The 15,488-nt window shown below is 42.3% G+C and overlaps 1 protein-coding gene across 1 annotated transcript in view; it reads right to left on the bottom strand.

Annotated features, from left to right (window-relative positions):
• Window positions 1-15,488, bottom strand: part of LOC105919268 (capping protein, Arp2/3 and myosin-I linker protein 2) — a 178,936-nt gene that overhangs the window by 6,244 nt on the left and 157,204 nt on the right. The window contains exon 38 of the mRNA XM_036145274.1: window positions 8,627-8,762. Coding sequence (XP_036001167.1) covers window positions 8,627-8,762 — 136 coding nt within the window. The remainder of the gene's footprint in view (window positions 1-8,626; window positions 8,763-15,488) is intronic.

The following is a 15,488-nucleotide window of genomic DNA, read 5'->3' on the forward strand; positions in this document are numbered from 1 at the left end:
ACGGGCCGTTTCTTTCTTTACATTTTTCTGGTTTTTCGTTTCTAAAATTAAAAAAACGGCTTTGTTTTCCGTTTTTCCGTTTTGATTTGCAAATGGAAAAACAGAAGTAGTTTCCGTTTTTGGTTTTCCAGAAAAAAAAACGAATTGCCTATAGGTACACGGACTCCTATTCGGGTAGTAACATTGACAGCTGCATCCTTCGAAGGCATATGCGAGCAGGTTCCTTAAAAGGCAACAAGGCAGTAGCCAAATACGTATTTCCGGTTGGTACAGACTGACGGAAAAAACAGCGCCCACTGCTGTCCAATCAAGGGTACTACCCACAATTTACAGATAATTTTTACCGGTGACACATTTGTGTCAAAAGTGAAAATGGAGGCGTAACTTGTAAAGTTGAATTTGTGGCTCACAGCAGCAGATTCGTGCAGCTGTATTTATTGATTTGTATTTGTGTTGAGGTAAAAAATAATTAGAACAGGCGTAAAAAAAAATTGTAGTTGTGATTTTTTTTTTTATTCTACAAATACAAAATTTGGAATGAAACTCTCTATACAACTTCAAATTCATGCTTACAAGGCACAAATAATTCTGGAACAAAATAAACTTCATAGCCGAGGCACTTTGCTAGTGCAGAGCCACGGAGATTAGCTTCACCTAACTGTCCTCCAGCAGAGCACATGGAGCCGGGTCCTCGGCTGGCTGGGTGTTGATATGCAGGAAATGCAGTTCTAGATGCCAGCCCCCGGGTCGGGAGGGGATGGGGGGGGGGGGGTTCTAACAGATTTTCCCATCTCAGCAACACAACCTCTGAGAAGCCAACTCTGGTAATTGGCAGCTCCATAGTCAGAAACACGGGATTAGAGACACCAGGGACCGTAGTCAAATGCCTGCCAGTGGCCAGAATGGGCTACATCAAATCCTACCTGAAACTGCTGGCTAAGGACAAACGTAAATACAAGTAAGATTGTTATTCACACTGGCAGTAATGACACACAGTTACGCCACTAGGAGGTCACTAAAGTTAGTGTTGCTTCGGTGTGTAAGTTTGCTAAAACAATGTCATCATTCACTCTCTGCAGCTTCTGTACTGTTACCCATCCATTATCCATTTTTGGACCACGATGCAGCGGACTCGCCAAGCAGCACACGCCGGAGGAGAAGCAAGTGTAGGTGGTGCGACCGGCGACGGAAGCGCGGCTGCCAAGGCGGGCTAACAGCTAAGCTAAAGGCTTAGCTAACAGCTAAGCTAAAGGCTACAGAACGCCGCTTCCTTCCATCCTGCTCTCCAACGTCCGCTCACTGGATAACAAAATAGACATAGCTCTCAACTCTCACGCATTGACCGTGTGACACACGCATTTCATCAATTGCACACGCTCACACGCATTACTTTGAAAATCTCAATCTTACAATGAAAATCTCACTCTTGAAACGCACGCGTACGGACGCTTCGCGTCATGGCGGAACCAATTTGCGGTACAATGGTTTCCGCACGTCCAGTAGTAGAGGTAACACAGCTGCAAGGACCGCCGCCGCACAAACAAGTTTCCCTCATCCTAAGTAAAACACTTGTACGGTCCGTGTTGTGTGCGAATTAAATGGTAAGTCGTCATGTGTTATTACAAACTGCAACATGGAAGCACAGTCCTTTTAAAATGGTGACCGTCTTGATTCGAACAACAGCCCCCCCCCCCCCCCCCGTTGGACAGTGTTGAATCGAACAACCGCAACCCCCCCACCGATGGAATGTCTTCAATCGACCAACAGCACCCCCCCCCCCCCCCCCCGACAACAATCTCACTCTCAACAGTCGTCAAAAGTTGAGAGGTATGAAATAGATCATCTACAACTTGAGCTCTCTTCAAAGATGGAGCTTGGAAACTGCTGCGCTCTCATCCTGACGGAGACATGACTTACCTCATGGATCCCGAAAAACGCCACTAGCCTTGAGGGGCTTGCTACTTTCCATGCCGATAGAAACAGCTGTCTTAGCAGTAAGTCCCAAGGGGGCAGGCTGTGTGTTTACATCAACAACAACTGGTGTAAAAATGCAAGAACAGTCGCCAGCCACTGCTCTCCAGACATAGAGATTTTGACTGTTAACTGCAGACCTTTCTACTTACCTAGAGAGTTTACTATTGTTAGCATCACAGCTGTTTATGTGCCTCCCAGCGCTAATACAAAAGAGGCTATAAGTGTTCTCTATCGGACTATCTCTGAGCTGCAATCTGCACACACTGATGGCGTTTTTCATCATTGGTGGGGGATTTTATCCATGCCAATATGATGTTCTCCCTCATTTCAACCAACACGTGGATTTTGCAACTCGGGGAGAGAACACTCTAGACTTAATATAAAAGGCGGATTCAGAGCTCCCACCTCCGCTCTTCAGACCACCTTTCTGTAATGCTAATTCCTGCATACAGGCCCCTGCTGATCAGAGCTAAACCTACAGTGAAGCAGGCGAGGGTGTGGACTGGGCCATGGAGGCGTTCCAGGACTGTTTTGAGTGCTCTGACTGGGACATGTTCAAAGCTCCAGCAAGATATGAAAACAAGATCAATGTTGATGAGTACGCCACGACTGCGGCAGCCTACATCAACAAATGCATTGAGGACGTCAGCACCACTAAGAACATCATCACCCGAGCCAACCAACGACCCTGGATGACTGAGGCAGTTCGTCAAGCGCTAAAAGCACGGAACTCAGCCTTTAAGTTTGGTGACAAGGAGGCACTGAGGACAGCGAGAGCCAACTTGAACCGTGCCATCAGGTTAGCGAAGTGGAACCACAGTCAGAAAATCCAGGATCTTTTCCGCAACGCCAGCAACACCAGGAGCATGTGGCAAGGCATACCGGCGATCACTGAGTACAACACGCCCTCCCCCCATGGTGGGTGAAGTTGATACTGACTTCCTCAATGGACTAAAAAAACTTATTTGGGAGGTTTGAGGCATTAAACAGCACTCCAGCAGTGAAAGCTGTTCACCATCAGAAGAGGAGGTACTCTGCCTTGACACAGCCGACGTGTGGAAGACTCTAAGGAGAGTCAACCCGTGGAAGGCCCCAGGCCCCGACAACATACCTGGGCGGGTGTTCAAGGAGTGTGCAGGTCAGCTGGCTGGTGTCCTCACAGACATTTTTACCACCTCGCTGGACCAAGCCACAGTGCCAGCATGCTTCAGTCTGCCTCCATCATTCCGTTGCCGAAGAAACATCAGTTTCTTTGTTTTAACGACTACCGGCCTGTTGCACTGACTCCCATCATGATGAAGTGCTTTGAAAGGCTGGTAAAGGAACACATCGTCTCCAGTCTCCCCCCAACACTCGACCCATTCCAGTTTGCCTACCAACGGAACTGCTCCACTGAGGACGCCATCTCCTCCGCTCTTCTCCTGGAGGAGAACAACACCCATGTGCGGATTTTCTTCCTGGACTTCAGTTCAGCGTTCAACACCATCATCCCACAGCATCTGGTGGGAAAACTGGAACATTTGGGCTTCAGCACACCTCTTCGCAACTGGCTGCTAGACTTCCTCACCAACAGACCTCAGTCAGTCCGGGTCAGACAGAACACCTCTGATGTCATCACCCTCAGCACGGGCTCCCCTCAGGGCTATGTCCTGAACCCCCTGTTGTTCACTCTGATGACACACGACTAAGTCCCCAGGTTCACCACAAATCACATCGTGAAGTTTGCAGATGACACAATGGTGGTGTGCCTGATCAGAGACGATAACGACTGGGGCAACAGAGAGGAGGTGGAACAGCTGGTGGGCTGGTGCAGAGACAACAGCCTAACCCTGAATGTGGAGAAGACGAAGGAGATCATCGTCAACTTCAGGAAGAACTGGCCTCGCCATGCTCCACTGCTCATCAACAGCTCAGCTGTGAAGGTGGTCAGCAGCACCAAATTCCTGGGGGTGCACATCACAGACAATCTCACCTGGTCTGTGAACACCACGTCACTGGTCAAGAGGGCACAGAAGCGCCTGTACTTCCTGCGGAAGATGAGGAGAGCCCACCTGCCCCCGCCCATCCTCACAAATTTCTACAGAAGCACCATAGAGAGCATTCTGACCAGCTGTCTCTCTGTGTGGTGTGGAGGCTGCAGCGCCTCTGACGGGAAGAACGTGAGGAGAGTGGTGAGGACAACAGAGAGGATCATCGGGGCTCCTCTTCCCACCATTAAGGACATTTCATCCCAGCGCTGCGTGTCCTGAGACAGTAACATCATCAGAGACCCCTCACACCCCCATGGACTGTTCTCCCTGCTGTCCTCTGGGAATAGGTTCCCTAGCATCCGCTGCAGGTCCACCAGGTTCTGCAACAGCTTTTTCCCTGTTGCCATCAGACTGTAGAACTGTTGAACTGTGAACTGGACTCTGCATCACATTTGCATCTTTATTTGGCACTACAAATGTTGCTGAACTTTCATTATCCATTTGCCTTTTTTCACCATTATTTTCTGCACATAAACAATGGCTGAACATTCTTCTGTATACTGTTCTTGCACACTGTTTTTCTCTTGTAGTGTTACGTTCTGATCACTACTGCACTTTATATTGTAATGCTGCCTTATTCCACCTGCAATCCCATTACACTGTTGTAAGCTGTAAAGAACTGAAATTTTCATTCTGTACATACAAAATTACAATAAAGTTGTCTAAGTCATATAATCTTTCAGTCTGATTTATTAATTAGTCCCAGGCCAATTAAAACTACAATCCTTTTGAACATTTAACCCTTAGTTTCATCCAAACTGCAAAGCATTAAAACCTCCTCTGTTTGTTGTTTTGCATCGTCCATCAGGCCCTTCCTCTTAGTTTTTGATCAGTTCTCACACTTATTTCAGCTCAGCTTGCCCTTCACAAATTGATGCCTTTGTTGATGGTGTCACTTCCTTGTTGCATTTTGCATCAGACAACGTAGCCCCCTTGAAAAAGAAGGTGACTATGCACAGGAAGCTGGCTGCCTGTTTTAATTTCGAGCTGCGTTCTTTGAAGCACAATGTTAGGAAATTGGAGAGAAAATGGTGCTCTACACATCTATAGGAATTTTAACTAACCTTGAAAACCAGTCTACTGTTGTATAAAAAGACACTTTTCAGAGTTAGAGCAGCATACATTATTTTTCATAGTTAATAGAGGAGAATAAAAATAATCTTAGGTTTCTCTTTGGTAGAGTTGCCAAACGTACACAGAGTCAAAGCTCTGTTGATTCAGCCATTCCCTTAGCTCTCAGCAGTAATGACTTTATGGGATAAATAAAATTCATTCTATGAAAAATAAAATCATTGGCATCCTCCCAAACATGATTACATTGTCCTCAATAAGTGAGGCAGCGTTTGAGGTATCTTTAGAACCTGATCGGTGTTTGGACTTTTTAGAAGCAGTAGAGCATTCTGAGTTATCTAAAATTTTAGCTTCATCTAAACCAGTGGTTTTCAATAGGTGAGACGTGCCTCCCCTGGGGGGTGCCAAAGAGTCACAGGGGAGGCGTGAGAAGACAGAGAAGAAGACAGAAGAGGACAGTGCTGCTGCTCAACTCTGTGAAACTATGTAACGATATTCGTGCCTTCTGTTTTTGAATAAAAAAACATGTGTTGGGCTATCAGTTGTTTTTGAAACACAGCATTCCAGAAACACAAAAGAACGATGCATTTACTACAGGGACTTGTGTGCGGTAAGTTTGTGGTGGTGGTGGTGGGGGGTTATCTTTACCTATTCCAAGGGGAGGCTCACATTCAATCAATTTGAAAACCCCTGATCTAAACCTTCAACTTAGACCCAATCCCGACTAAATTATTTAAGCAGACCTCTCAACTTTTATCAAAAGTTAGGAGTGAGATTATGCTAATTTGGGGGCGGGGCTTGTTTGGGGGCGGGGCTAACCGGACCCTGGAAGAGCCGGTGGAGTCAACTCCATCTCATTTTTATCCCACCAGACAATGAAGTAGACATGTATTACTTGTGTTAAAAAGAGAAAGAGACATATTAATACTTAATAATAATAATACTTAATTAATTGTTCAGTTAATGGATTAAAACATAAATAATACACAATTGTTCAAATAATACTGAATAAAATTAAGTAGATTTTAATTATTAACCGAATTATTATACTGTTACACATTCATCTATGGGTTGTTTATCATTGTAAATCTATAACCTGATTGGTGAATCAGACTGAGTTTCATCAAGCCTTTATGATCCCCTCAGCAGCAACACTGAAGCACACAGAGGTTCCCGCTGCGTCTTTACGCACGATCCAGCTGCTGATGTCTCCCTCTTTTCAGCTCAATGCACTTCTAGACTGTTACAGTTTATAACCATTATCACCTTTCACAGCGACAGGTTTCTCAGTCAGTCGCCGCGCTGACCAGACAAATCTCTATTGCTCTCGTCAGTGCTTTCTGGGCGCACTGACGCCCAGAAAGCACCTGCTCCGAGGGAAAGGAGGGGGGAGAGGAGCAAGCGCGGAGGCACAGAAATACGGTGCATGTAGTTACAAAATGCAGAATTAATAAAAACGAAACTTATAAACTGACCAAGTGGCGTTTTAAACTGCATCTGGTTAGCAGAACTGTTTTTATGATCAGCGTGCAGCCATGACTGGTTCTGAATGGACCGGTCATCTTGCAGCAGCTCCACCCCCGCCTCCTCCCCTCCTGTGTACGCGGTACAGGACCTTACCGGCTCACTTTCACCACTGTTAAGACTAAAATTATTCATAACTCTGATCACTCTTCCTGCTGCTCTGTTAACATGAACTGCAGCAGGAATTACTGATGGCCACAAGCTGTGAAAGAAGCCGAAACAGCTCAGCAGAAGGCGGAGTTTTGTCGTCCGCAGCCCAGATGGGCTTTGTGATTTTTATGCGTGAGAAATGCCATGTTTGCGTGTGAAATGTCATGTGTTGCGTGTGAGCGTGTGAAGTTAGTGAAATGCGTGTGTCACACGGTCAATGCGTGAGAGTTGAGAGCTATGTTTAAGTAAGTATTCCCTTTGATTAATAGCTATTTTAGATATGATTAATCTACCCTTAGTAAATTGATATATACCACAGTCTTGTAAAGTAGCTGTTATTAAACCTTTACTTAAGAAACCCTCTCTTGGTCAAGATGACTTAATAAATTACAGACTTATATCTAATCTTCCTTTCTTTTCTGAAATTATTGACAAAGTAGTTGCTAATCCAGTATGTGAACAAGTAATGACCTATTTGAAAAGTTTCTGTCAGGCTTCAGAGCTCATCAGAGCACCTGTCCCTCTTTCCTCCTGACCCGCAGTTTCCCTATTGGTAAATTAAATGTAATTAAATTAATAAAAAATAAATGTATTTATTTCCCTCCCCTGATATAAAATTAAAGTTATATAATGTTAATATTAAAGTATTAATAATGTCAGTAATAATGTTTTTTTCCCTCATAAAAGTAATGGTATGCATTGCCCCCAGTCACCTCTTTACCTTTGACCTTTTACCTCTGTGACGTACCCGGTAATTGCTTTTTGCACAGTGAGACGGGAAAGCAGGCAGCTGCTAACTGTGTCACTATGTGGGCTCTGTGTTCCAGATTCCCAAAAAGTTTTTGGTTATAAAATTGGAAAGTGAGAGGCATGATGAGATATATGTACTTAAAAGTACATATAAGTACATGTATACAGCACAGCAGACCCTGTGCCATTTCTGCTTTAGTCTAGAAGCAAAGACTAGCAAAGAGGGGCTAAACACAGCACACACGCTGGAGGAGAGAAGAGCCCTACACTCTTGAGACGTACTGAGCGGGAGGAGAAGACAGGTGAGGAGAAGCTATTTTTATCCGGCCACAATCATTCAGACAGTAGTTTGCTCCTGTCAAATCATCAGGTAGCTGGTAGCTAAAGACTTTGTAGGTATTTAAATGGGCATCTTCAGCACACTTAACAACAGCAGCACTCACTAGTATTTATTTTTTTTGTTAGATTTATTTGATAGGGACAGACACACAATAACATACAGCAGTCCCATGCCTGTATGATGGTGCTAATAGCATGAGCTAGCTTAGAGCACTTGTTCCTAGATGGGCTTTTGTCAACAGTCTATCTTATTACTAAATTCTTGTTAGAATAACTGGTTTTAAGAGATGTGTGAGGGTGAGATGTAATGGTGCGCTATTTTATTTATATTTAATGTGTTTCAGGGATAATGGAGATGCCGCTATTTATATGTTTTAGAGGGTAAAATTAAGTCATTAAGGTGTCACTGACAAATCAATATGTAGATTACATCTTTTTCTATGTAAAAATGTCTTCCCTCAACTGAAAATGTAGGTTTCTGTATATACATTTAATAAGATAATTTCATACCTGTTTTCCTTTTTCCTTCTTTTAAGACATTTATAATGAGGCATTTCTAAAAACTTAATTAAAACAGTACCCAGAATCTAAAACAAAAATATTTATACTACAGCCTGCATTAGAACTCTGTGCCTTATTTTCATCAAACAAATATTTTTATGTAAATATAATGTGAAAACATTCTATTTAAAATATTTTTAGATTATCATGTACAATGTTTTTTAAGGGGGGAAAATTAACACTTTTACAACTTATTTTACCCTCTGTGTATGTGAATAACAGCATACCTTCAGTGACTGATTGTACTTTCTTGCTGCGATCCGGTGCACCATCACCTCTCCAAGACTTTAGGACTGAAGAATGGAGTTCTCTTCTGGGAGATGGAGTGGGAATTTCACCCTGCACACTGTCCTTGCTGCCAATCTGGAGATGAGGATCAGAATCAGAATGATCAGAATAAGAATGTGATGCATTTAGCCAATTGGTTCAAGTGGGGTTGGGCGATAAAATAATTTCAATAGTTTATTAATACACAGAAAATTACAATAACAACGACAAAGGTAGACTTTGAAATTCAATGAGACGTACACGTACACAATACATGGCGGTAAAATGCAGGGGAGTCACCATTGTGTAAACATGGAGAAGAGATTGCAACCAGTAGAGTGAACTTGATTTCCAGTATTTTCTGGTAGTTGTCTTGTTTGCACTTCTAATTAGTTGGACAACAATATTTATGTTTGCTGACGAAGTGTCATCATCAATCTATAAACTCCTGCAATTCTTCATGGAAATAAGCATTTTTTGCAAATAAATCTTATTACTTGCTATTAATGTTTTACACCTGCTATAACTCTAAGCAAAGAGGAGTAGCAATTTTAATCCCCAAAAACATTAGTTAGGCAAAATTATAGATCCTGAAGATAGATTCATAATCATAAAAATATCTATTAATAAACAAAAGTTATGTATTGTCAGTATATATGGCCCAAATGTTGTGACCCCTAAAACTTTCACAAACTTTCCATGCACTTTCAAAACACCTGGATTGCTCTCTATTTATTGGGGGCGACCTCAACTTTGGTCTAAATGAGAAAATAGACAGGTTGAATACAAAGAGCGACTCAGCGCAGTTGTAAATCAGTGCTCTCAACTCTCACGCATTGACCGTGTGACACACGCATTTCACTGACTTCACACGCTCACACGCAACACATGGCATTTCACACGCAAACATGGAATTTCTCACGCATAAAAATCACAAAGCCCGTCTGGGCTACGGACGACAAAACTCCGCCTTCTGCTGAGCTGTTTCGGCTTCTTTCACAGCTTGTGGCCATCAGTAATTCCTTCTGCAGTTCATTAACAGAGCAGCAGGAAGAGTGATCAGAGTTATGAATAATTTTAGTCTTAACAGTGGTGAAAGTGAGCCGGTAAGGTCCTGTACCGCGTACACAGGAGGGGAGGGGGCTGCTGCCAGATGACCGGTTCATTCAGAACCAGTCATGGCTGCACGCTGGATAATAAAACAGTTCTGCTAACCAGATGCAGTTTAAAAAGCCACTTAGTCTGTTTATAAGTTTCGTTTTTATTAATTCTGCATTTTTTAACTACATGCACCGTATTTCTGTTCCTCCGCGCTTGCCCCCCCCCCCCTCCTTTGCCTCGGAGCAGGTGCTTTTATCACCGTTCACCATTCAAAACGTGAATCACCATGTTTAATGTCCTCACAGCGGTAGCAACGTGTGCCAGTTAAAGTCAATAGGAGAGCTGTAGCTGTGTTTAATGCTCTTTTGTTTTTATCAACATAGAATCAGTGGCGCTGCGGTGGGCTGCTGCCTCGCGCTTTAATTCAGGTGCGCACTTTTAAGGGTCATTTTAAAGAACTTGTAACATCAGGGGCTTCATCTCAGACCTGTCAGTACCCCTGTTCCCTTTATAGGAGCCCTTTACAGTATTTAGTTATGCATTTCCCCATTCTTTATCCGTCGCACGCAACGCAACAACGGGGGTAAAATCCGCCCACCGCACCGCCGCACTGACGAGAGCAATAGAAATTTGTCTGGTCAGCGCGGCGACTGATTGAGAAACCTGTCGCTGTGAAAGGTGATGAGAATGTTATAAACTGTAACAGTCTATAAGTGCATTGAGCTGAAAAGAGGGAGACATCAGCAGCTGGATCGTGCGTAAAGACACAGCGGGAACCTCTGTGTGCTTCAGTGTTGCTGCTGAGAGGATCATAAAGGCCTGATTCACCAATAAGGTTATAGATTTACAATGATAAACAATATGTAACAGTGTAATAATTCGGTCAATAACTTAAAACTACTTAATTTTATTCAGTATTATTTGAACAATTGTGTATTTTTTATGTTTTAATCCATTAACTGAACAATAAAGTATTAATACGTCTCTTTCTCTTTTTTAACAAAAGTAATACATGTCTACTTCGCTGTCTGGTGGGATAAAAATGAGATGGAGTTGACTCCACCGGCTCTTCCAGGGTCCGCCCCCAAACAAGCCCCGCCCCCAAATTAGCATAATCTCACTCTTAACTTTTGATAAAAGTTGAGAGGTCTGTGTAAATGTAGTCAAACAATACATGAGTGATTATGGTCTTTGCGATGCATGGCAATCTCTTCATCCTAACAGTAAGGAATATACTTTCTTTTCAAATTTCCATCATTCCTATTCTCGTCTGGACTATTTCTTAATCAGCAGCTCGCTACTGTCTGACATTTCAGACGCTGTAAAAGAGCCTATTGCTGTCAGTAATCATGCTCCTGTTTCTTTAACATTAATAAATAAAAACGTTACCCAACAAAACAAACTCTGGAGACTTAATACACCATTGCTTAAGGATGAAGAATTTATCAAATATTTTAAAGAAGAGTGGGCTTCATACTTGGAGTACAATGATCTACCAGGGACATCTGATCTACTCTCTGGGAGGCAGGGAAAGCAGTGATGAAAGGTAACATAATTTCATTCTCATCTCATAAAAAGAAGATAGGAAACAAAAAGATTCAAGAATGAGAAGGAACCATCAACTTATTAGAAGCCTCCAAAGAAGAGGGAAAGCAGGGTAAAATCTGTAAAGCTAAATTAGTATTAAATGAACATATTGAAAATAAAAAACAATTTTTAATTCAGAGACTTTGAATAGAACATTTTGAACATGGCAATCATTCAGGAAGCTTCTTCACTAATATGCCAAAAAATAAATAAAGAAAAAACAACTATATTTGCAACTACAGACTGAACAGGGAATACATTATATGATCCTGAGAGCATAAACAACACCTTCTGAGATTTCCACAAATCCTCATACACATCGCAGATAAACCCATCGGATAATGACATTGATATATTTCTGAATAAAATAACAGTTCCTAAATTATCAGTCAAACAATGACCCTGGACTCAGTTGTTGACAACAATAAGGCAAAAAGGCTCCGGGTCCAGATGGATTTCCAGCAGAGTTTTATAAAGAATTGTGGAATATTCTGGAACCAATATTCCACAGAATGTTGCAGGAAATTCAGGAAAATGGCAAATTCCCAGCAAATATGAATTCTGCTACCATTAGTCTCCTGCTTAAGCCAGGCGAAGATCATGTATTTCCTACCAGCTATCATCCCATATCCCTAATTAATGTTGCTACCTCCGTTTGGCTGACGTCACTTCCTGTTTGCGGTAAGGCGTATTGTATCACTTCCTGTTTTCACTGCATGAGCAACGGTTTGTTGCTCCAGATTCTCTCACTTTTATCTTTAATCTCTTTGCTGTAACATCTGTTTCTAACACATAAGCACTTTTAAAACATTTTCTGTTGCTGCACATCACGCTTGGGAACTCCTCGTGTTTCACGGTTTGCTCTCTTGGCGTGGTAGAAGGGCGCTAGCCTAGCTTTAGCCTAGCCTAGCTTTAGCTCCACAATGGCTTCCTCTCCTACTATTACTTCAGCTTCTCCGTCTCTGACTAAGTCTCCCCTTATCTCCTGCTCTCTGTGTCAGATGTTTAGCTATTCCTCTGCCTCCTTTAGTGATAATGGTACTTGTAATAAATGTAGTGTTTTTGTAGCTTTGGAGGCGAGGGTGTCAGAATTAGAGTCCCGGCTCCGTGCTATGGAAAGACCAGCTGATAGCCGCCCCTCTGCTAGCGCGGAGCCACATAGACCTAGCGTTAGTTCACTTAGTGGTCCTCCAGAAGCACCCGAGCAGCCGGGTAAGCAGGCCGGCTGGGTGACAGTTCGTAGGAAGCATAGCTCTAGATTTCAGCCCCCAGTTCACCACCAACCCGTCTGCGTTTCAAACAAATTTTCCCCACTCAGCGACACACCCGCTGAGAAGCCGACCCTGATTATTGGGAGCTCAATAGTCAGAAACGTGGCACTAGAGACACCAGGGACCATAGTTAAATGCCTGCCAGGGCCAGAACGGGCGACATAGAATCTTACCTAAAACTGCTGGCTAAGGATAAGCGTAAATACAGTAAGATTGTTATTCACGCTGGCGGTAATGACACCCGATCACGCCGATCGGAGGTCACTAAAGTTGGTGTTGCTTCGGTGTGTGAGTTTGCTAAAGCAATGTCGGACTCCGTAATTTTCTCTGGTCCCCTGCCTGATTTGACCAGTGATGACATGTTTAGCCGCATGTCATCATTCAACTGCTGGTTGTCTAGGTGGTGTCCTGAAAACGACGTGGGCTACATTGATAACTGGAGAACTTTCTGGGGAAAACCTGGTCTGATCCGGATAGACGGCATCCATCCTACTTTGGATGGTGCAGCTCTTCTTTTTAGAAATCTGGCCGGATTTATTAGTCCTCCTAAATGCTGACAACCCAGGGTCCAGACCAGGAAGCAGAGCCGTAGTTTAACACACCTCTCTGCAGCTTCTGTACTGTTACCCATCCATTATCCTATTGAGACGGTGTCTTTCTCACGGCCAAAACTTAACAGATCAAAAACTTATCTAAAAGGAACAAATCATAAAAACCTAATAAAAATCAATACGGTTCACCTTGAACCTAAAAATAAAACAATTAAATGTGGTCTATTAAATATAAGGTCTCTCCCTCCAAAGACTTTGTTAGTTAACGAATTGATTTCTGATTAACAGATTGATTTGTTTTGTCTCACAGAAACCTGGCTACAAGAGGACTACGTTAGTATAAATGAGTCAACTCCCTCCAATTATTCAAATTTCCACATTCCCAGATCTGTGGGAAGAGGAGGAGGAGTGGCAACCATCTTTCAGTCTGATTTATTAATTAGTCCCAGGCCAATTAATAACTACAGTTCTTTTGAACATTTAACCCTCAGTTTCCCTCATCCAAACTGCAAAGCAATAAAACCTCTTCTGTTTGTTGTTTTGTATCGTCCACCAGGCCCTTACACTCAGTATTTGGATGAGTTGTCAGATTTCTTATCTGATTTGGTGTTAAATACTGATAAGGCTATTATAGTGGGTGATTTTAACATCCATGTTGACACAGAATGTGATAACCTTAGTGTAGCCTTTAAAACTATCCTAGATTCAATTGGTTTTGCTCAAAATGTGCATAAACCAACGCACTCTTGGCTCCATACTTTAGACCTTGTGCTGACATATGGCATTGATTGTGAAGAATTAACAGTATTTCCTCACAACCCTGTCCTATCTGATCATTTTTTAATAACATTTGAGTTTAATCTAACTGAGTTCTCCACCCCCAAATGAGGGTTCCATTACAGTAGATCTTTATCGGATAATGCTGTATCAAAACTTAAAGAGGGTGTCCCCTTTTTAATATCCTCCGTATTGCAGAAATGCCCTGTAGATGGCAGCAATGTTGTTTCTTCCAATTCACAAATAGATGTCTTTGTAAACGGTATGACTTCGTCATTGCGTTCTGCATTAGACAATGTAGCTCCCTTGAAAAAGAAGGTGATTATTCACAGGAAGCTGGCTCCTTGGTTTAATTCAGAGCTGCGTTCCTTGAAGCACAATGTTAGGAAATTGGAGAGAAAATGGCGCTCTACACACCAAGAGGAATCCTACCTAATCTGGAAGAACAGTCTATTGTTGTATAACAAGACCCTTCGCAGAGTTAGATCAGCATATTTTTCATCATTAATTGAGGAGAATAAGAATAATCCTAGATTTCTCTTCAGTACAGTTGCCAAACTTACCCAGAGCCACAGCTCTGTTGATCCATCCATTCCCTTAGCTCTTAGCAGTAATGATTTTATGGGATAAAATTGATTACATTAAAAATAAAATAATTGGCATCCTCCCAAACATGATTACCTCGTCCTCAGTAAGTGAGGCAGCATTGGAGGAATCCTTAGAACCCGCGCAGTGTCTGAACTGTTTAAAAGCAGTAGAGCTTTCTGAGCTATCTAACATTTTAGCTTCATCTAAACCTTCTACCTGTATGTTAGACCCAATCCCAACCAAGTTGTTTAAGGAGGTATTCCCTCTGATCAGTGGTCCTATTTTAGACATGATTAATCTATCCTTGGTAAATGGATATGTACCACAGGCTTTTAAAGTAGCTGTTATTAAACCTTTACTTAAGAAACCATCTCTTGATCAAGATGAGTTAGTAAATTACAGACCTATATCTAATCTTCTTTTCTTATCTAAAATTCTTGAGAAAGTAGTTGCTAATCAACTATGTGAACATTTACAAAGTAATGACCTACTTGAGGAGTTTCAGTCAGGCTTCAGAGCTCATCATAGCACTGAAACAGCTCTGGTGAAGGTCACCAATGATATTCTCATGGCCTCAGATAATGGACTTGTGTCTATACTTGTCCTGTTAGATCTCAGTGCTGCATTTGATACAGTTGATCACAATATTCTCCTACAAAGACTTGAGCATACTGTAGGGATTAAGGGAAAAGCATTAGGATGGTTTAAATCTTATCTGTCGGACAGATTCCAGTTTGTTCATGTTAATAATAAATCTTCCTCAAGCTCTAGGGTCACTTGTGGAGTACCACAGGGTTCAGTCCTTGGACCAATTCTATTTACTATATATATGCTTCCGATTGGCAAAATTATCAGACAGCATGGGATTAATTTCCACTGTTATGCTGATGACACTCAGCTATATTTATCCATAAATCCTGATGAATCCAATCAGTTACTTTGACTGC

The sequence above is a fragment of the Fundulus heteroclitus genome, chromosome 2 (assembly GCF_011125445.2).
Source record: "Fundulus heteroclitus isolate FHET01 chromosome 2, MU-UCD_Fhet_4.1, whole genome shotgun sequence".
In the NCBI taxonomy this organism is placed as follows: Eukaryota; Metazoa; Chordata; class Actinopteri; order Cyprinodontiformes; family Fundulidae; genus Fundulus; species Fundulus heteroclitus.